The following is a 22,272-nucleotide window of genomic DNA, read 5'->3' on the forward strand; positions in this document are numbered from 1 at the left end:
CACCGTGAGAAACTCGATCAGATGCTTCTGAATAAGCAATGACTCATGTAAATGATTTTGTGCACCTACCGCCTCGTTGATGTGCATACTCACCAATCTGGCTGGTGTGGTTTTGGATGTCCAGTGTGAGCGCTGAGCCCGTATTCCTCCGCCTGGGTGCAGGACGCACCGGATCTCTCCCACAACAGTAAGAGGCTTTTCCCAATTGAACAGTGTCATTTATTCTGGTCCTGTCAGTGTAGCTCTTATTAACCCGTCAACCTGTTATGTGATCAGTGTAGAGAATATAGAGAGGCTGTAGTATTGATTAGCCAGAGGGCAAACTGAGAAGAAAACTCTTAATCAGATGCAGGCTCTCATGTTTTAAATTGGTAGACATTACATTTGTCCTTTTTCTTCTTCTTTTATTACTTTCCATGGGTGGACTTGGGTGAAAGGTAGGCCTATCCTTGGCCAGAATATGGGCTACAACTCCAGTATAATTTGAAATTATTATATTATATATAATATTGAGAGTACGAATGGAATGAGGGTTTATTGATTGGTTTATCTATTTTTTAAAAGTTATTTTGGAGGAACTCGACGTTAACCACATGTAAGGCAAGGAAGCCCGGCAGCAGGGCTGTACGAGTCATGATGGACTTCTGGTTGATATCTGTTCCACTGGACAAGACCAGCTTTCAGAGCCTGGAAAAGCTGGAACGCACTTTGGCCAAAAACAATCTGGCTTCCAGTTTCAGATTTGCCATCCCAGAATTGAAGGTAAGGAGTTGTCTATCCTTGATAAAACACAATAGCTGTTGCGAGGCCCAAGCAAGTGCTGTCACCCTTGCCTACAGTAGTCTAATGTAACACCTTAACAACAGGTACAGTTCTTTGGGTATAGTCACAGGCAAAGACAGAGAATTAACACAACCTAAAGTGTTGTAGCTTATGTTGTGTGGTTCTGTATCTTGTTAATTCAATTTGTCAGAGAGGAAATCACTATCTCCGAGGTGGGGCCTCTTAGCATCGTTACCTCACAGTAAGAAGGTTATGGGCCGTGAGGTCACAGTAAGAGGGTTATGGGCCGTGAGGTCACAGTAAGAAGGTTATGGGCCGTGAGGTCACAGTAAGAAGGTTATGGGCCGTGAGGTCACAGTAAGAAGGTTATGGGCTGTGAGGTCACAGTAAGAAGGTTATGGGCCTGACCTCACAGTAAGAAGGTTATGGGCAGTGACCTCACAGTAAGAAGGTTATGGGCCGTGAGGTCACAGTAAGAAGGTTATGGGCCGTGAGGTCACAGTAAGAAGGTTATGGGCCGTGAGGTCACAGTAAGAAGGTTATGGGCCATGACCTCACAGTAAGAAGTTATGGGCCGTGAGGTCACAGTAAGAAGTTATGGGCCGTGAGGTCACAGTAAGAAGGTTATGAGTTTGGTTCCCTGTCATCCTGGGTGTGGTGTGGAGTTTGTGTGGGTTTCCACCGGGTGCTTCAGTTCCCTCCCCCCACCAGAGACGTGTAGGGGGTTAATACTCCCTCACTGCCCCTGAAGACTGTAGGGGGTTAATAATAATAATAATAATAATCCATTTTATTTGAAGTGCGCTTTACATTCCGAGAAATCTCAAAGTGCTGTAAAACAGAGGTTAAAAACAACAATGTAGTACATTCATCCAGGCTCCACATCCATTACACATCCAATACATCCACAACCAAGTCACATCTAACACATTAGTACAGTAATAGGTAATACAATAATAAAAATATACAATTATTATTAATTATAATACAATAATAATAATAAAAACATGAAGCAAGCATTACATGGCACATAAAAGATGAAGATGACATGGGAGAACGGTCAACAGAAAGCTTTTGTGAAGAGGTGGGTTTTAAGGTCTTTCTTGAAAGTACCCACAGACTGAGGTGGTCAGGGAGGGCGTTCCACCCTGGGAGCAGCAGTGCCGAAGGCTCGCATCCCCATGGTGTTTAGCTTGAACCCAGGGGGGTTGAGGAAGTTGGCAGTGGAGGAGCGGAGGGTGTGTGAGGTGATCTGGGGGGTGAGAAGATCCTTGAGGTAGGCGGGGGGGGGGCATTTCCGTATATGCACTGGTGGGTGAGGAGGGAAACCTTGAATTCAACTCTGAGTGAGATGGTGAGCCAGTGGAGTGACTTTAGGATGGGGGTGATGTGGTCATATTTGCGCACCCTCATCAGGATCCTAGCAGCGCTGTTCTGGATGTACTGGAGTTTCTGTAGGAAACTACTAGGGATCCTGATGAGGAGTGCATTGCACTAGTCCAGCCTGGAGGAGACAAAGACGTGGACGAGCTTCTTTGCATCTGCCAGGGTGAGTGTGGGACGGACAGTGTAAATACCCTGAAGACTGTAGGGGGGTAATTCCCTGAAGACTGTAGGGGGGTAATACCCTGAAGACTGTAGGGGGTTAATACCCTGAAGACTGTAGGGGGGTAATACCCTGAAGACTGTAGGGGGGTAATACCCTGAAGACTGTAGGGGGGTAATACTCCCTCAGTGCCCCTGAAGACTGTAGGGGGTAATACTCCCTCAGTGCCCCTGAAGACTGTAGGAGGTTAATACCCTGAAGACTGTAGGGGGGTAATACCCTGAAGACTGTAGGGGGGTAATACCCTGAAGACTGTAGGGGGGTAATACTCCCTCAGTGCCCCTGAAGACTGTAGGGGGGTAATACTCCCTCAGTGCCCCTGAAGACTGTAGGAGGTTAATACCCTGAAGACTGTAGGAGGTTAATACCCTGAAGACTGTAGGGGGGTAATACCCTGAAGACTGTAGGGGGGTACTGTAATACTCCCTCACTGCCCCTGAAGACTGGCGCTGGTCTGGCTCTGGTCCCTAGGTGCCTGTCCTATGGGATGGGTCAAATGCAGAAGTGAATTTCCCCAAGGGAGATGAATAAAGTAGACTTGTTCTTGTTCTTCTTGTTCAAGGTTAGAGAAGCAGGGCATAACCTGGAGGGTTTCTAGTTGGGCAGGTAAACTCTGGAAGGGGAAGATGGCAGTTGGTGGTTTATCACTGGGAATGACCAAACGCCACATTTTTTCCCCCTTTGCTAAGGCACTTGAACCTTTGACCATACTAGAACAGATACCTTTCCAGGTCAAGATGCATAATTCAGTCCTTTAACTATGATTCACCTGTTACTTTATACTACAAAATGTCCCCCAACAGCTTGGTATCAGTCAATGTATTTGTGGTGGTTGAGGGCGCTTAGCTCTGAAATTGATGGTTCAACCCATTCAAAATGGACTGTTCAACCCATTCAAAATGTCACCCAACAGCCTGGGATAAGTCAATGTATTTATGGTGGTTGAGTGTGCTCAGATCTGAAGTGGCCAGAGTGTGCTGTATTTGCACAGGTAGAGGGTGTTTGGTTGCCTTCTCTGATGAAATGGTGGGCTCAGGTTGCTGTCTTCTAGAGGGTGCTGGACGCTTTGGGAGACTCTTTCCATGTGACCCATTTCTCTCAGTCTGATTTGATATGGCGATTACCTGAGAATTTACAATCCACCAGCTGTATTTGCATGGCTACAGAGATTCTGCTTTAATGTAGTTGTGTCTCACTGAATTTAGGAAGTACAGAAATAGTTCAGAAGTTATCAAACCACAATGTACTTTTACACTTGTAACACTGCACTTCCATCACCGGAGCGCTCAGAGAGCGGGGAACTCAGCTGACATCTGGTGTGATGAGGGGCTGTGAGAATCCTGAGAGAACAGACAAATACTATCTGTGGATTACTCTGTATCTAGGGGCGGCTGTAGCTCAGTTGGTAGAGCGGGTCGTTCAATGATCGAAGGGTCAGTGGTTCGAATCCCAGCTCCAACTGTACACATGTCGAAGTGTCCTTGAGCAAGACACCTAACCCCAAATTGCTCCCAATGAGCAGGTTAGCACCTTGCATGGCAGCTACTGTGAATGGGTGAATGAGAGGCCATTGTAAAGCACTTTGAGTGCTGCTAAGGTGGAAAAGCACTATATAAGTGCAGTCCATTTACCATTTACAGCTTTAGGGCTGCTTACAGTCGTTTGACAGCCAGGTATTACATGCATTATTAGGCTACTTTCTTAAAACGTCTTTGTTAAAAGCATGTCTTTGCATCATCTGATCATAATGTGTTATTATCTCCTTCTATATTGTGTGCTCTGCTCTCTCACAGGTTGGGACTTTGGACATCCTTCTGGGCATGTCCGATGACCTTTCCAAACTGGACACTCTAGCAGAGAGGTAAACAGACCATTAAAGCATAGCCTATGAGCACAGACTTGGCTTGATGTAGTTGTGTCTGGATGATGATTACAAACTCTGCAACCTTGACAAAACACAAACAAAGATACTACAATATGACCATTTACATCAGAATAATTGCCATCATTATGATTGTCCACCATCAGTTGAATTTACAGTGCCTATTGATCGTCTTGAATCATTGTGGCTGTGTACAACAGATGTGCATGTTATCTGTGCTCTATGACTGTATCCTTAATAGAATTATATATATATATAATATATTTGCATAAATATATATATATATATATATATATATATATATATATATGCATAGGATTCGTGACATGAGGGGAATTCTCACACCATGTGTAGTGTGTGTTTTTCTTCACTAAAAGCTAGTAGTAGTGTTCTGTCTCATTCATCATTAATTCATGTTTAGGGGTTGCTGAAGCTTATTTCCACTGCTTTGAAATTCACTTCCCTGTATTTGAGCTGGCAGAAGAGGTTAACCTGTCCTGCTCAGGCTGTCCACCATGTGTAGGCGACCTGTTGGTTTGTGTGTTAAATGAAGGGGCAGACTTCTCACTCTTACAGTTAGTCTGATGGTTTGTGTATTAAATGAAGGGGCAGACTTTTCACTCTTACAGTTAGTCTGACCATGTGTTAATAGACTGTATAGGAAGGAGTAGGTTTTCAACTGGTAAAACGAGTGAAGGGCCAGTGTTCAGTTTGCAAGGCATTTGAATGATTAATTGACTTCCCCACGTTTGAAGGGAAAGACGTGTTGCTGGAAAACCTTTTAATGATCTGAGTCTTGTCATCCTCTCTTCTCTCTTAGTGTTATGCGGAGGACATCACAGTGTTTGGCCGAGGTCATGGATCAGTCCAGCGACAAAGTGCTGGAGAACTCCTTGGTTAATGGAGGTAGGCTAATATACCTGCCTGAACACTGGAGGCTAATCAATGTTTGTATATTGGTCCTGCACCGGTTCTGAGTGCTGTGGCCCCTATTATTATTGAGGCTAATCTACCTACCTAGACACTGGGAGGCTAATCTACCTACCTAGACACTGGGAGGCTAATCTACCTACCTAGACACTGGGAGGCTAATCTACCTACCTAGACACTGGGAGGCTAATCTACCTACCTAGACACTGGGAGGCTAATCTACCTACCCAGACACTAGGAGGATAATCTACCTACCTAGATACTGGGAGGCTAATCTACCTACCTAGACACTGGGAGGCTAATCTACCTACCTAGACACTGGGAGGCTAATCTACCTACCCAGACACTGGGAGGCTAATCTACCTACCCAGACACTAGGAGGATAATCTACCTACCTAGATACTGGGAGGCTAATCTACCTACCTAGACACTGGGAGGCTAATCTACCTACCCAGACACTGGGAGGCTAATCTACCTACCCAGACACTAGGAGGATAATCTACCTACTGTACCTAGACACTGGGAGGCTAATCTACCTGCCTAGGCACTGGGAGGCTAATCTACCTACCTAGACACTGGGAGGCTAATCTACCTACCCAGACACTGGGAGGCTAATCTACCTACCTAGACACTGGGAGGCTAATCTACCTGCCTAGGCACTGGGAGGCTAATCTACCTACCTAGACACTGGGAGGCTAATCTACCTACCCAGACACTGGGAGGCTAATCTACATACCCAGACACTGGAAGCCACAGAGTGCGTGGAGCAACACGCTGATAAAACAGAACTAGGAACTCATTAGCTATGAGTACATTAGCTTTCGGGCATTTTCCATACACACATGCATACTGTATGTATGCACACGCATGCACACGCACACACACACACACACACACACACGCACCATGTATACTTTTCACATGATCTTTCTCAGACTTCCTGGTTCAGCCCTCAGATTCGGTTACATTCACGTGTTCAATGTGGCGCCATTAGCAAATGACAGTGGGAAGTGCTCGCTCACACTTACACACACTCACCCACATTTAGGAGCTATCAATATTCACGTCATGTGCTGCTCTGTAGATGAGATCACATCACAGCATTTTATACTGCCTAGCCAAATCACTTATGTTTACTTGCTGTAACTTACTGTATAACTGTGGTCCCGGAAAAGGCTACAGAAACAGAGGTCAGCTATCCAACCAGAATCAAAATAGTCTAACAAGGTTTCTAGATATTGTGCAGTGTCACATGTGACATATTGGACAAGATAGTAAGGAAAACATATTTGAAGGGCCACTACCAGTATTACATGCTCAAACTATCAATGAACAGAATAGCCTCTGCAACTGGTTAGGGTTAAAGGGTTTATTGTTTATTATGGATCCCCATTAGTCGACGCACAAGCAACAGACTAGTCTTCCTGTGGTCCAAATTAAAATCAGTACAAACAAATATAGTAACAACATTAACAACATGTTAATTAATTAAAACACAGTACTATACATCAGATTACAGCAATTAAGGCACAGTACTATGGGATACAATAAGATGTACAAAATGCATCCACGCATTCACACACACACACACACACACACACACACACAAGGGTAGTGCGATATGTACTGAAGTAAAATGTATGTTGACAGTATGTACATATCTAGAAACCATCTATAAGGTTAACCTCCATTTTAAGTGTTGCCAATATTTCTTTGTTGTAATAGGTAAGTGATATTATTATTATGATATTATAATATAATGATATTATTATTATCAACACTGGCTTGCTTGGCAGTCCACCTCTCAGGAGAACTGACCAGGGAGACTGTGCCATGTTCTGAAACAAGACTGTGTTACATCTACCCTCCTCAGACCACAAGACCCATCACAAAGTCACCATGTCTCCGTTGAAAGCCTACTTCCAGGCCTTGCTGGGTATTTGGGCTTGTGTTGAGCTTTTGCTGTGTTTGCAGGATTGCAGTGCTTCCTATAGTGTAGTGAGTGTGAGTGTGTTGTGTGCCTTTGATATGTTTACCTCCTCCCAGGACGCCTGTCCGGCTAGGAGCTTATGTTTTCGGTGGCATGTTATGTTTTCATTGGTTTGCTAGCAGAATTACACAAACTACCAAACCGATTTTCACAAAACTTGGTAGAGGGTTGTAGCGTGTGCCAACTTAGAACACATTTTGGAGTGGATCCGGGTGGATCCACAGATTAAAACCAAACTTTGAGCAAAGTCAGCTCTTCTTCTCACAAACGCCTTGATAGGGATCATACATGTCTCACTCAGTCTGCTGTTCAGTAGCCTATCTACAGATACAATACAGTCAAGCTGGAAAGCCTGCAGTGTTTCCCATACGTTAATTCATCCATGGCGGCCCGCAACCAGGGAAGGTCAGTCACCCGCATGCATGGCTTCGATAGGGGAGGACCATATATTAACATTCTGTACTTTTGCGCCATGTATGCGGGCCACAGACATCTCCAGTTTAGCCAGTTCCACCACAGATGATTCCCACTGATGGTAAGACCAGGTATGTGGGGCCCTCATGTGTTAAGCACAGCAGCAGCCAGCGTTGTTGTTTATTAGATAAGGTCAGGGTAGAGAAATCATTCAATAATAAAATAATAGGGGAACAGGGGATAGATAAACTTAGAATAAAAGACATTTTGTCAATGACAGTGCTCCAAAATAAAGAGACAGCAGGACATTCCCAAACCATGTGAATAAACGTGCCGGTAGTTTCCAATGTGCATAATTGGCAGTTAGGGGTTTGTACACCGGGCGTGAATTTTTCCTGCGGCGCGGCGAATTTACATAGAAAGTCAATACAATTTGCGCGAACTGGGCGGCGGGCGTCACGGGCGACGCAAATCATCAAACTCGGCGGCGCGGCAAACTTTTACAAGCTAGCCTACCTAATAAAAAAACAGAAGAAATACATTAAAAACAACAACAACAAATTTATAATAATAATAATACATAAATACAGGGCATAGTAAGAACAACAGACCAAAGTGCATAGTGCGAGCAGCTAATTGAAGGCTAGGTTAAAAAGGTAGGTTTTTAGCCTTTAAAAAAATATATACATCTAGCGAACTGGCTTTTCTGATGTCGTTAGGTAATGTGTTCCAACATGGCTTCTAATGCTAAATTCTGAACCTGTCCTTTAAGCTAAACTCTTTTTGTGTCGCTGCAAAATGGGTTTCCACTATCAAATTCAAAACGGCAGTGTTCACCATGTAAGTGACTGTGTTCTTTCTTTTCATTGGTGTCTCAGAGGACCTGGTCCGTTACGTGACCAAGTTCCAGTGGGACAGAGCCAAATACCCCACCACACTTCCTCTCAGGAGCCTGGCTGACATCATCAACAAGGTAGCATCCATTCATGTCCATTATAGTCCCTGCAAGGACTGACATCTTTGTTGTGTCTTTTGAGATACATTCATTTAGATGTGATGGCAGAGGCAGACATTTATATGACAAGAATTCTGAGAATGGAACACAGCTGTGTTATAAAGAATATGGTGTGTGTGTGTGTGTCTGTGTGTGTGTGTGTGTGTGTGTGTGCGTGTGTTTGTGTGTGTGTGTGTGTGTGTGTGTGTGCGTGTGTTTGCGTGTGTGTGTGTGTGTGTGTGTGCGTGTGTTTGCGTGTATGTGTGTGTGTGTGCGTGTGTTTGTGTGTGTGGTGTGTGTGTGCGTGTGTTTGTGTGTGTGTGTGTGTGTGTTTGTGAGTGTGCATGTGTTTGCGTGTGTGTGTGTGTGCGTGCGCTCGTGTGTGTTAGCAAGTCTCTCAGGTGGAGACAGAGCTGAAATCGCGATCTGTGGCATACAACAACGTTAAAGCCAGCTTGCAAAGCCTTGAGCGCAAAGCAGAGTGAGTTATTTCTTACCTTCATAGCATTTCTGAAATAAATACTGTACTGGATGATGAGATGGGAAAGAAGTTTAGTTATTTTATTGTGAATAAAAGTACCCTAAATTATTACATTTAATCACAATTCACAAATCTCTTTATATACAGTATGATGATGCTGAATTATTATGGTGCGTATGGAGTGCCTTAAAACATATTTTAGATATGAGTAAACAGTTGACTAAAACAATAAAAAGCCTCATTCAGTACATGCTGCATGACACATAGCTGATGGTTGGACCTTTGCATGACAATCAAGACAGTTTGACTCACAGTACAAACATGGCTGCTTTCTCCAGGGCTACATTAGTTGTTGAGCAACAGGGATAATCAGGAAGTTGAGTTATATGTGGCTGTATTCCAACAGGGATAATCAAGAGGTTGAGTTATATGTGGCTGTATTCCAACAGGGATAATCAGGAAGTTGAGTTATATGTGGCTGTATTCCAAAATGGAATGCTCATCCCTACGTCCTATGAAGTCACTTCCCTTCTTAGTGAACACTGAGGTGCCGTAGGGAATAGTGTTTCACATAACACTTGTTTGGAATGCCTCTCAGTCATTTTTCAGGTCTGACGCGTGTCAACATCGCAGCCTGTTGTCAGGGTAACATTGACCCCGGCCAGCAATCACTGACTCGTTGTAGCAGATTTTAGAAACGTTATTTTGTGTTATTTTGATCAACTGACCACACATTGGGAATCTACATGGTTTCTCTGTTGCCTGAAAAACTATTAAAACACAACTAAGTGACATATTAATGTTGCGAGAGTCAAAACTACAACAGCTTTTAGCTTGCTTCAAAATGCAGTCAACTTCCTGTGTTGTCGTTGTTTGACGTCACAAAGAATTGTGAGAGCAAAGTGACCATCGCTTGTTCGAAAACGAAAACTACCGTTATTTGCTTTATTTACTTCAGCTGCCATATTGGTCAGTCTGACGTAATTCGTGGTACGGATGGAAGTGCCCATTGACTCCAATGTTAAAAGTTCACTATAAAAACACCACTTCAAGAACCAAAATATTCAAAATAACAGGCTGAATACACTATCAGGGTTAGAAACTCATCATTACCAGACTCCGATTGTTTTTCACTGCCATAGTTTTTGCGTTTGTAAATACATGGAAGTGAATGAGCCATAGTGAGCTGTCAGCTGCATTCATTTCCATGTGTTTACAAACGCAAAAACATATTTTGCATTACCTCCTCTGACTGATTCCTCACATCATATTTGGGCCTGAAATACCAGGCCTAAAGAAGCAAAACACCAGGCCAAAAGAAGCAAAATACCAGGCCTAAAGAAGCAGATACTGCTGTCACAAGTATTCTTATGTTGTATCTTATGTAGCTATGTTTTATTTTCTAGATTAGATAGTATCTGTTATTTGTGTCTTCTCCTGTAGACGAAGCCTCCAGATTCGCTCATTGACTGACATTGTGAGGAGAGAGGACCTGGTGAACTCGGAATACCTCACCACGCTGCTGGTGGTGCTGTCACGGTTAGCAACACACAGTATTTAACTCAGAGTACCTCACCACGCTGCTGGTGGTGCTGTCACGGTTAGCAACACACAGTATTTAACTCAGAGTACCTCACCACGCTGCTGGTGGTGCTGTCACAGTTAGCAACACACATTATTCTAATAAAGTATTTACTTCAAAGTACAATTACCATGGCAGAATCTTACTTTTGTACAAGGTCAATCATTCAGATTTCTACTTGAGTTTAAGAAACACTTTACTTTAAGTTAATAATTTAATTTAAATAATTACTATGTTTAGCTAACTACATACAGTAACAACACCATAGTAACAGTGTTGTAGTTACATACACTGTAGGAACTGCTATGTAAATACATGGTAGTAGGATTTAACTGTATACAGTAGGTTATTACACAAATGGGGGTGTGCCATATGAGGGAGTAGGGGTAAGGCATGTTGTAAAACATATTAAAGCCTCTATGGCAATCCAATATGAACTGAACAGAACTGAACAAGCAGGTGCTGGTAACTAGTGGGTGTAAAGTACACTTATATGGATAACATTGATGGATAGATTCACTTCCACCTCACTTGCGTGTGTGTGTGTGTTTGTGCAAATGAGTGTGTGCACGCGTGCGTGTGTTTGTGTGTGTGTGTGTATTATACAGAGCTACCTACTCACAGTGGGAGAGGACCTATGAGTCTTTGTCGGAGTTTGTGGTGCCTCGTTCCAGCAGGTATGGTACAACATGCTTTTACACACTTGCTGTGCTTCATCCATTAAATCATTCATTCGCTTCCTACTTCACTCACTATGTCTTGTCCATTTTCTTACTCTTTCCTCCAAACACACTGCATTCACTCTCTCAGCCCTTCTGTGCTAGCTACTTCTCTAGTGGGCCTAGTGGGCTACTTTTCTAGTTTGCCAGTACTTTGCTTTAGTTGGCCAAATAAACCTGGCTATGATCGTCCCAATACTGTACCGTGGAATTATCATATTGATCTCCTAAAAGATCGTCTCGCCATTTTCCTAAAGAGAGTTTCAGTTTAAATAAACAATATAAACGTGACTTAAGCGTGACAAACGTGACAAACAATCACTGATATTTCAGATTTTTTTAATGAAGTGATATTAATCTCTATTATTATAGTATTAAGGGTGTTTTAAGAGTTTTCTACAGTAATGCCTCTATATCAACAAAATTGGGCCCTCAATACCCCTAACCAGAGCATGGTCCCTCACTAACCCTAACCAGAGCATGGGCCCTCACCAACCCTAACCAGAGCATGGGCCCTCACTAACCCTAACCAGAGCATGGGTCCTCAATACCCCTAACCAGAGCATGGGCCCTCACTAACCCTAACCAGAGCATGGGCCCTCACTAACCCTAACCAGAGCATGGGCCCTCAATACCCCTAACCAGAGCATGGGTCCTCACTAACCCTAACCAGAGCATGGGCCCTCAATACCCCTAACCAGAGCATGGGCCCTCACTAACCCTAACCAGAGCGCCATGCTCTCTGTCTATCTGTTCTAAATGTGTGGTGCTGTAGGAGCTGCTTGGCCACAGTAAGACAAGACCTTGCAACTGATACATTTTGTATGTGAGAGAGGCCCTCTGTCCGAAGGTCAGACTAACCACAGGCGTCATGTTACAGGAGGAAAGTAAGAGTCTGAGGCCAAGCAACCTTTCTCAGTCCCTTTTACTTGTGCTGCTCTGACCACAAATGTCTGCACAGCAAAGCAATAGTAATAGTGGACCTAAATCACAGGTGCTCAAAACTATAGATGCTCATGATTAGTGAGGCACTTGTCTTTTTTTTCTCCTAAAATCAGAAGTTCAAACTCCCTTTATACTCTAAATTACAATTAGCACCCATGAGTTGCTCAAATGGTAAATGGACTGTCTTATATAGCGCTTTATCCAAGGGCAGCTGGGAGCAGACAGGAGGCAGCGTGCAGGGGCCAACCAAGTGTCTGTCTTCACCAGGGACGGACAGCGTTAGCAATCTGTTCTTCTGCATGTTGATCATATTGGGTTCTTTTTTATGGGGGAACCCTTGTGAACACGGGGAGAACATGCAAACTCTGCACAGAAAGGCCCGGAGACCTTGTTGTGAGGTGAAAGTACTAGGTACTGCGTCACCGTGCCACATGTGAGTGATTTTGGGGTTCAGTGTCTTACTCAAGGACACTTCGGCACACAGCTGGGACCTGGGATCAAACCAGGGACCTTGCGATCCCCAGTCGGCCGCTCTACCTCCTGAGCTACGTGCCGCCCCGCCATGCAAAGTGCTAGCCTGCTCATTGGGAGCAGTTTGGGGTTCAATGTCTTGCCCAAGGACCCTTCGACATGTCGTCAGGAGGAGCCAGGATTCGAACCGCCAACCCTACGATCACTGGACAACCTGCTCTATCTCCTGAACTACAGCCGGCCCAATCAAATCTCTCTCTAGACACACTGCTGCTGTAGTGTTTTACAAGAATGTGATATGTTCCAACAGGAAGATCTATGAAGAGACAGAGGAAGGGATATTCACTGTAACCCTTTTCAGAAAAGCTGTCCCTGAATTCAAAGACAATGCCAAACACAGCAAGTAAGTAAACATGGTTTCAGCTTTGTGTATCACCTCAATACTTTAAAGCGATGGTTCTTTAAAGGGATGGTTCTTTAAAGGGATGGTTCTTTGGCTGGTTTTACCCTCAGGTAGACCCATCATGTGGACTCATCCACACACTTGTTAAGAACATAGCTGTAAGATAAAGAATATCTTTAAAGCTTTTTTCAGTGAAACACAAACACAACATTTAAGGCTTACATATAGCGAAGCACGTCAGTCCTGGTCCTCATTTCAAAAATTTGCGGTTCAACTCTGTCATTGAACCTTATAACGTAAGATTCTGTCCCACCAGAACGCCCCCGGTATTTTTCCCGCGGTGGAAAATCCCCTAGAACTCTCTGATCCCTAGAACTCTCTATCCCCTAGAGCTCTCTATCCCCTAGAACTCTCTGGTCCCTAGAACTCTCTATCCCCTAGAGCTCTCTATCCCCTAGAACTCTCTGATCCCTAGAGCTCTCTATCCCCTAGAGCTCTCTGATCCCTAGAACTCTCTGGTCCCTAGAACTCTCTGGTCCCTAGAACTCTCTGATCCCTAGAACTCTCTATCCCCTAGAACTCTCTGGTCCCTAGAATTCTCTGATCCCTAGAACTCTCTATCCCCTAGAACTCTCTGATCCCTAGAACTCTCTGATCCCTAGAACTCTCTATCCCCTAGAACTCTCTGATCCCTAGAACTCTCTGGTCCCTAGAACTCTCTGATCCCTAGAACTCTCTGATCCCTAGAACTCTCTGGTCCCTAGAACTCTGATCCCTAGAACTCTCTGATCCCTAGAACTCTCTGATCCCTAGAACTCTCTGGTCCCTAGAACTCTGATCCCTAGAGCTCTCTATCCCCTAGAACTCTCTGATCCCTAGAATTCTCTGATCCCTAGAGCTCTCTATCCCCTAGAACTCTCTGATCCCTAGAACTCTCTGGTCCCTAGAACTCTCTGGTCCCTAGAACTCTCTGATCCCTAGAACTCTCTATCCCCTAGAACTCTCTGGTCCCTAGAACTCTCTGATCCCTAGAACTCTCTATCCCCTAGAACTCTCTGGTCCCTAGAACTCTCTGATCCCTAGAACTCTCTATCCCCTAGAACTCTCTATCCCCTAGAACTCTCTGGTCCCTAGAACTCTCTGATCCCTAGAACTCTCTATTCCCTAGAACTCTATCCACTAGAACTCTCTATCCCCTAGAACTCTCTGGTCCCTAGAACTCTCTGATCCCTAGAACTCTCTATCCCCTAAAACTCTCTGGGCCCTAGAACTCTCTATCCCCTAGAACTCTCTGGTCCCTAGAGCTCCCCGTGTCAATGGCGTTCAGACTGCGGGGTAGAAGCTCTCTCTCCCCACATGCAGAGGAGACAAGGGACTCGCCTGCTTTATATCAACCCAGTTGAGAGAAAGAGAAAATAACTCATTCTCCGATTTCTGTGAAAAAATATTTTTTCCAGCAGATGTCTTAGTTAGAAGATTGAACTAGCATTTTTGCGTTTACACGTAGGCCTGTGGTATTACGTAATGCAGTTTTACTCAGCCAATCAGAGATGTTCAGTTATTGTCCCCCAGTAGGAGAACCACCTCTCCAACACAGTCTTTTGGGGGGGGGTCGAAAGTTCCTAGAGCCCGGTCCCTTAGGTGTGAACACGGCGAGTTACCCCCACAGATCCGTAGTTCGGGGGAAAGCTCGGCGGTGTGGAAGTGTCTGTTGAAGCACCGCTCTCGTTCTTTGTCATCTTCTCACCTCTCTGTGTGAGGGTGCTGCCTTCTGGGTGAGGCTGGTGCTGCTCTATGAATACAGTGCGTTCTGCAGAGGAAGCAGGAATTGGGGATATAGTGGCCCTTTAACCTGTTTATTGCTAGAACAGATGTTTACATAATGGCAGGTATACTCAATACAGTAGACACATTTTCTTACATTTAAACCTCATTATATAATCTGCACTTTCCATTCCAAGAGACATCATAAAAGTTGTCGTTACATTAAAATCCCAAGGTGCTTTGACTCTCGCATCCATGATCATGACCACTTCTGTCTGATGAACAGATTTCTGGTCCGTGAGTTCAGCTTTGATCAAGTGGAGCAGGAGAGGGGAGAGATGAACCAACTTAGTGTGGACAAGAAGGAGCAATATGTAAGCAAGCCAAGTCTGCGTGTGCACGTGTGTGTGTGTGTGTGTGTGTGTGTGTGTGTGTGTGTGTGTGTGTGTGTGTGAGAGTGTGTGTGTGTGTGTATGTGTGTGTGTGTGTGTGTGTGCGTGAGAGTGTGTGTGTGTGAGAGTGTGTGTGTGTGTGTATGTGTGTGTATGTGTGTGTGTGTGTGTGTGAGAGTGTGTGTGTGTGTATGTGTGTGTGTGTATGTGCACGAGTGTGTGTGTGTGTGTGTGTGTGTGTGTGTGTGCACGAGTGTGTATGTGTGTGTGTGTACAGTATGTGTGTGTGTGTGTGTTATGAATGAAAATCTTACTTGGTTTAGTTTAGATTTCAAGAACACACTGAGTGGTCAGTCAATCTGGTTTCAACACTGTCGGAGTCAAAACACATCTGAAACCCTAGTTAGCAAAGCAGATCTCAGTCCATTAGGTCAATAGGACAATAATTAGAAACGGTGAATTTGTGTGGGAGGTCAACATCATCTAACACAACTTTAATTGGCAGTCCTCTCAAATTACTCAAATACTTGTAGTTCCAACCAGGTTTGGCATACATCCGTCAGTCCAGGAATGACAGTTGTCTGTAAAAACTCAGGACCAATGAATGTGCCGCTTGAAATCAGCTATAAACATGAAATCTTTAACAAAACACTAAAATAATTACAATTGGGTTGTTAGACAGTGCTGTATGCAGATTAAGATATTGGCAAATATGAATGATTTTTCCCCCGTCACGTACACCCTTGCTCTCCCTAGATTGCCCTACTGAACTACCTATCTAACCCCGTCTAGTCAGAATCCACCCCCAGTGGAGCACTGACAGAAGACTTCTGCATTCTAGCGTTGTGTCTACACTCCCTCTGGAAATGCCCTTTGCGGTTATAGAAATAACAACGGCTATTAAATCGGTCAAACTTGCTGTGTTGTTGTGTATATCCCTGGTTACCTTTGCTCTTTTTTTTTTTTTCCCAACTCTCTGTTGCCGCTGAAGTACCCAACCTGTGCCGCTTGCAGTCTTGCAGAGTCCTTTTCGTCCTCGGCCTCACACTGTCCATTGAGTAGACCGAAACGCTCTGCAAACCTCATTGGCAAGAGCAGCTTACCAAACTAAGTAAACAGATGGTGATCAACAGAGGTCGTCTGGACGGTCATCTTGTGAGTCAGGAGCAGGAACGGAGAGAGCAGGTGAGGCAGAGGCAAAGGTGTGATTAGGGGTCACAGAGACACCAAATGGAGAATGAGACACAGCAGGAGAGTACGGCTTGGAAGAGGGCCCGGAGGAAGGAGTGGCATAACCTGGAGGGGGCAACGCTTGAGAAATCAAAGGGGTTGGAGGGAAGGGGGCTCTAAAGGGAGGTGACACTTGTGATATGGCAGGCGTATGGGTGACAGGAGGAGATGTGAACTGTGACGCCTGAGGTGGTGTGAGCTGCAACAGAGTAACAGAGTTCTTTGATGAAGGCATTTTCATTGCCAATAGTTCCAGTTCTAATGAGCGGCCTCCCATGCAGCAAAATGAGACCAATCTTATGGCAGTCTTTGTTCTTCTTCCCTATTCTAGTCAATTCAAAATGATCAAGCTGTCCCTTAACTTAACCCTAACAACTTAACAGATAACGTACATGAACTGGGGAAAATCACTATATTTAGCCCATAATGCAATCTGTTAACAGACAAAAAGCACCACATTCCATTGTTTAAAAGAAAGAAAATAAACCCAATGAGTACAAAATAGATTAAAACAATTTGTTAAAATTACAACAAATAAGACTCGACACGTTCAATCAACCAATCGCTGCTGTGCTGAGAGATTTGTTTTCCTGTTAATATATATATCTTTTTTCTTCTTTTTTTTTCTTCTCTTGTTCAACAAAATGGCAGACTCACAAAATTATGGACCACAAGGGAAAACAGGAAGTCAATCACTTTTTTTCCACACAAGCAGCGAAACAGGAAGTCACCACGTTTTCACAAAGTTAGAACAAAGAGCTAACATGTTGTTAAACTAGCTAGCATGTGGGAGCTAGCATTGAAACAATAGCACAATGAGCTAACATATGGTTGAATAAAGGATTCAACATAGAGGACAGCTAGCATGAACGGAAAAAGAAAATTAGCCAGGAGAGCGCAGCCAGCATCAAAATTAAACACAGAACCAAACATGAAACACCCAGCCAGCACAAACATTTAAACACTTAAACAAACATAGCCAGCACAAAATGAGAACATAGCCAGCATAAACATGGGTTTAACACTAAACAAAAACAGAAAACAGGATCTCAAATCCCAATACAAGACCAACAAATACAGCTAATATCTAAATTGGTCTAGATTCAAACATACAAAGGATCCAATAGACAAATAGAAAGCCTCAGCTTTACATAGAACACAAAAGACGCAGGACGCAGCAAACAGCCAAACATACACGCCAACGAAAGACACACCCGGGCCAACAAACAAAACAAAAACAAGGCCTACCGTGGTATTTAGCTCACTGATTTTAATTCAAAGAACTTCTCGAAGTCCAACAGCCATCTCCACGTTGTGCCCTTCACAACAGGAGTAGAAAATAAGCCTTAAATACCAAGACTTCTTGAGCCGTGCAACCCCATGACACTGAATGGAAAATTAAAACCCTCAATATCAAGGTTCCCTTCGAGCCATGCAACCCCACAACTCAAAATAAGGCTGGATTCATAGTCGACGCAAACTACATAAGCGCAAGCAACGCAAGCTTCGCAAGGCCACGCAAGATCTCGTTGCGTCCTTGCGTGTGTCATGCCGAAATTTGTCACTTGACGCAAGCAATAGTGCAATTCCTTGGGTTTCCACAAAACAAAATACAGAACGCAAGCTCCAACATGACTCGAGAGCTTGCGTTCTGTATTTTGTTGCTTGCGTTGTTTACGTCGACTATGAATCAGGCCTAACAAGGCTTTTTCAAGGTACACTAAATGCCTGAAAACCTGGGCTAGGGTTTGGGTTTTTGTAAGCGGTCATGTGGCCAATGGCCTACGTAGCCTACACGTGTGAAATATATATCCTACCTCGTGTAATGCAGAACACGGAGCAAGCCTACCTCATGTAATGCAGAACACGGGATCATTTAACTGGCACGAATAAAACCCATTGTCTAAGTTATCACAGCTGAGCAAACAATGTAACCACTATAATTAAGATTCGACCAACGTACCAATTTTCAGCGAGATCTTCGCACGAGTAGGGCTCCGAGATAAAACCACCATTAGCTTAAAATGGCGCTCGAAGTTGTGTCCAATGGCCTTCTAGCCATCCGTGCGTTCACGCTACTCAAACGAAGACACGCTGAAAGAAGATAGTTGTCCCAAAAAACAGACACGTCGCCAAAATCTTGAATGAAAATCTTACTTGGTTTAGTTTAGATTTCAAGAACACGTTGAGTGGTCGGTCAAGCTGGTTTCAAACAGAGACAATAGGTTTATTCTGATGTTACGTTTTGCAAAACGGACTCTGAAAACAGGAAGTGTTTCCTTCGATCAGAGTGGTGAATGGGACTTGGGAGGGATAGCTTATAACGTGAGAAAGGAAGTGACATGCCGTTTCAGGATGAAGAGGACAGGGAAGTGATGTCACACAGAAACAAATTGTAGTTTTAACAGACTGATTCTAGGGGAACGAACTACAAAGTTAGAAGAACAGTCAGGTAGGAAAACAGAAAATAACAAAATGATGTAGATGACATTGGTGAGACTGAAATTTCATTAACAGTGTGTGTGTGTGTGTGTGTGTGTGTATGTGTGTGTGTGTGTGTGTATGTGCATATTTACATGTGTTTCTCTTCCCAAAGGGACTCTTTGTGCGTTGGCTCAAGGTAAACTTCAGTGAGGTATTTGATGCTTGGATCCATCTTAAAGCTCTAAGGGTGTTTGTGGAATCTGTTCTCAGGTTAGTCATCTACTAGTGAAATGTTCTTCAGTCAAATTAACAATTCAAAACGCTTCAGGGTTAAATGGAACAAGTGGTGCTTTGCAAGTGCAGCCATTTTCCCTTGTGTTTCTGTGAACTGTCATCAATGCTGATAGCAGAAGCACAGCCATGTAGACATGCAGCCATGTAGCTGCTCTCTCCCTGTGCAGGTACGGTCTGCCCGTGAGCTTTCAGGCGTTGCTGTTGCAGCCGAGCACAAAGCGAGCAGAGAAACTGAGGAAGGAACTGAGTTCCCTCTTCACCCACCTGGACCCTGCGTCTGCAGCCAGCCAGCCCGACGTAAGAGCCTCCCTCGGTCAGCAGGTCATCACCCAGGGACCAGACAGACAGACAGACAGACAGACAGACAGACAGACAGACAGACAGACAGACAGACAGGCAGGCAGGCAGGCAGGCAGGCAGGCTGACACGCAGACAGACGGACAGACAGACGGACAGACGGACGGACAGACAGACAGACAGACAGACAGACAGACAGACAGACAGACAGACAGACAGACAGACGTAAGAGCCTCCCCTCGGTCAGCACGTCTGACCACCCAGGGACCTTCTGAGGGAGGATTCATATACCGTCTGTGATCTACTGTATGAAGACAGACATACACATAGACAGACACAGGGATATGTGTCTTAATTAAGTATTCTTTTATTATGTTATGTAAATGTTGAAAAAATGGCCAATATACGTTGATCAGACTACAGTATAGCAAATACAACAGACAGACAGACAGACAGACAGATAGACAGACAGTGAGACAGACAGGCAGACAGAAAGGCAGACTGACAGACAGACAGTGAGACAGACAGAGAGACAGACAGACAGACAGACAGTGAGACAGACAGACAGACAGACAGTGAGACTGTCTACTCTCTGAATTCATAATAATCATGAAGTACAGTGAAATCATTATGAATAAGCCTTAACACTTTTGACCTACAGGAAATGTGCCTCTTGTCTCTCTTGTCCTTGTTCTTATTCGTTTGTTTTGTGAATTGACCTTTTTCCAACCAGGTGGGCATTGATATCCCTGGACTGAGCGTGGGTCAGCAAGACTACTTCTCCTACATCTGCTACCAGATCAGCGTCAACCTGCTGGACCACAGCTAGCCAATGAGGCCTGCATGGGCCCTGGAGGAACCAAGAAAGCCCAATCACAACATGAGCTGCTCATCCATTACTGCTGTAGGCCCACCTCTCCCTTTCTCTCAGGGCGAGTCAGTGCATTCCAGCACCAGAGAGAATGAGAGGGTAACATTAGTGATTTAGTCTGGATGCTTGTCAGACAGACAGGGTAACATTAGTGATTTAGTCTGGATGCTTGTCAGACAGACAGGGTAACATTAGTGATTTAGTCTGGACGCTTGTCAGACAGACAGGGTAACATTAGTGATTATTCTGGATGCTTGTCAGACAGACAGGGTAACATTAGTGATTTAGTCTGGATGTTTGTCAGACAGACAGGGTAACATTAGTGATTTAGTCTGGATGCTTGTCAGACAGACAGGGTAACATTAGTGATTGGCAGTCAAACTCCTGCATCAGTGAGAAGTAATTAGTAAGCAGCTGGAAGTAGTTTTCACATTGCCTGTCTGGAGAGAGACAGACAGACTAGTGGCTGATTTGTGATTGGGCCCTCGATAGGAAGTTCTGGTTTGGTTCAGGTGAGCACAGTGGTGAAATCTCCGCCTCATCGCCAAGATCAAGCCCTTCCTCTCCTTCCAAGACCTCCACAGACTCATCATCCTGCTTGTGTTCTCCAGACTGGACTATTGTAACTCTCTGTACACCGGGATCTCAGAGGAAACCATCTCTCGCCTCCAGCTGGTGCAGAATGCGGCGGCCAGGCTACTGAAGGGCACCAAAAGGGGAGAACACATCTCTCCAGTCCTGGCCTCCCTCCATTGGCTCCCGGTGCGACAGAGAGTACAATTCAAAACCCTCCTGTTTGTATATAAAGCACTCAATGGTCTTGCTCCAGATTACATCAAAGAACTCATACAATACACCTCAACATCAAGGACCCTGAGATCAGGTGACCAGAGACTTTTAAACATCCCCCGGTCAAAAATGGTCAGCAGAGGAGACCGAGCCTTTGCGGTGGCAGCACCAAGGCTATGGAACACTCTGCCAATGGACATTAGATCTGCCCCCGATCTTGGAACATTCAAAAGAGAGCTTAAGTCTCACTTCTGCTACTAGTATACTGAGATGTCCTCTATGTTGATGATGTTTTTGTGGTCCCTATTGTTCCTATCCCCTCAGCTGTTTGTTGTTGTACAGTTTTAATGTCGGTATCTTGTCTGTCTATTGTTGCTCAATGTTTGAATGTTTTCTCCTCCTTGGAACCCACACTTTGGGCAACCTAAACAGTTGTAATTAGTATGTGTGTAAAAAATAAATTGACTATGACTATGGTTTGGACACGGTCCTTCTCACCTGCATTATGGACTTAATTAAAGCCTGTGTGCAAATACATCTTCAAGTTCTTAGTATGGTCAGTGTAAACTGTGGAATAATTCAACCACATTCAAAACATATAATAAATAAATCAGTGGTTGATGGAAGGAGAGGATGCAGGTTTCCTTTGTCACCGTGGAGATGAAGGTTCATGTTCAAGAGGTCTCTTCCACTGCGCTTGCTTCCATCTAAAGTGTGTTTCTGGTTATGAAATTCAGAATACAATATCAAAATCAATATACATTTTTTAATGTAGTGTCTTTACTACATTAGGCTACCGTATCAAGACTACATAAAATTGTAGGATATTTGTGGGAACCATTAACATATGCAATTATCAACAGATTAAAGAATGGACCTATCTCTCTCTCTCTCTCTCTCGGGTTCTGAATGTTTTGTGTCATGATGCTGATTTCGTTTTTTGATGGTTAGCAATAAAATAGATTTTGTATGGAAACCATTGACGCCCCTGTCTGATGATGTAGGCTAACT

General features: G+C 44.2%; 1 protein-coding gene across 1 annotated transcript; it reads left to right on the forward strand.

The window, feature by feature from the left end:
• Positions 1–633: 633 nt before the first annotated feature.
• atp6v1c2 (ATPase H+ transporting V1 subunit C2) lies at positions 634–20,430 on the forward strand (the record flags this gene model as incomplete). The annotated part of the gene is made up of 13 exons (XM_084451086.1): positions 634–762; positions 4,183–4,250; positions 5,092–5,177; positions 7,075–7,137; positions 8,484–8,578; positions 8,989–9,080; positions 10,524–10,619; positions 11,271–11,339; positions 13,108–13,200; positions 15,251–15,338; positions 19,183–19,280; positions 19,472–19,601; positions 20,335–20,430. The coding sequence occupies 13 exons, from the start codon at positions 634–636 to the stop codon at positions 20,428–20,430; spliced, it is 1,203 nt and encodes a 400-aa protein (XP_084307212.1).
• Positions 20,431–22,272: the final 1,842 nt, after the last annotated feature.

Source organism: Borostomias antarcticus, assembly GCF_949987555.1.
Source record: "Borostomias antarcticus genome assembly, chromosome: 16".
In the NCBI taxonomy this organism is placed as follows: domain Eukaryota; kingdom Metazoa; phylum Chordata; class Actinopteri; order Stomiiformes; family Stomiidae; genus Borostomias; species Borostomias antarcticus.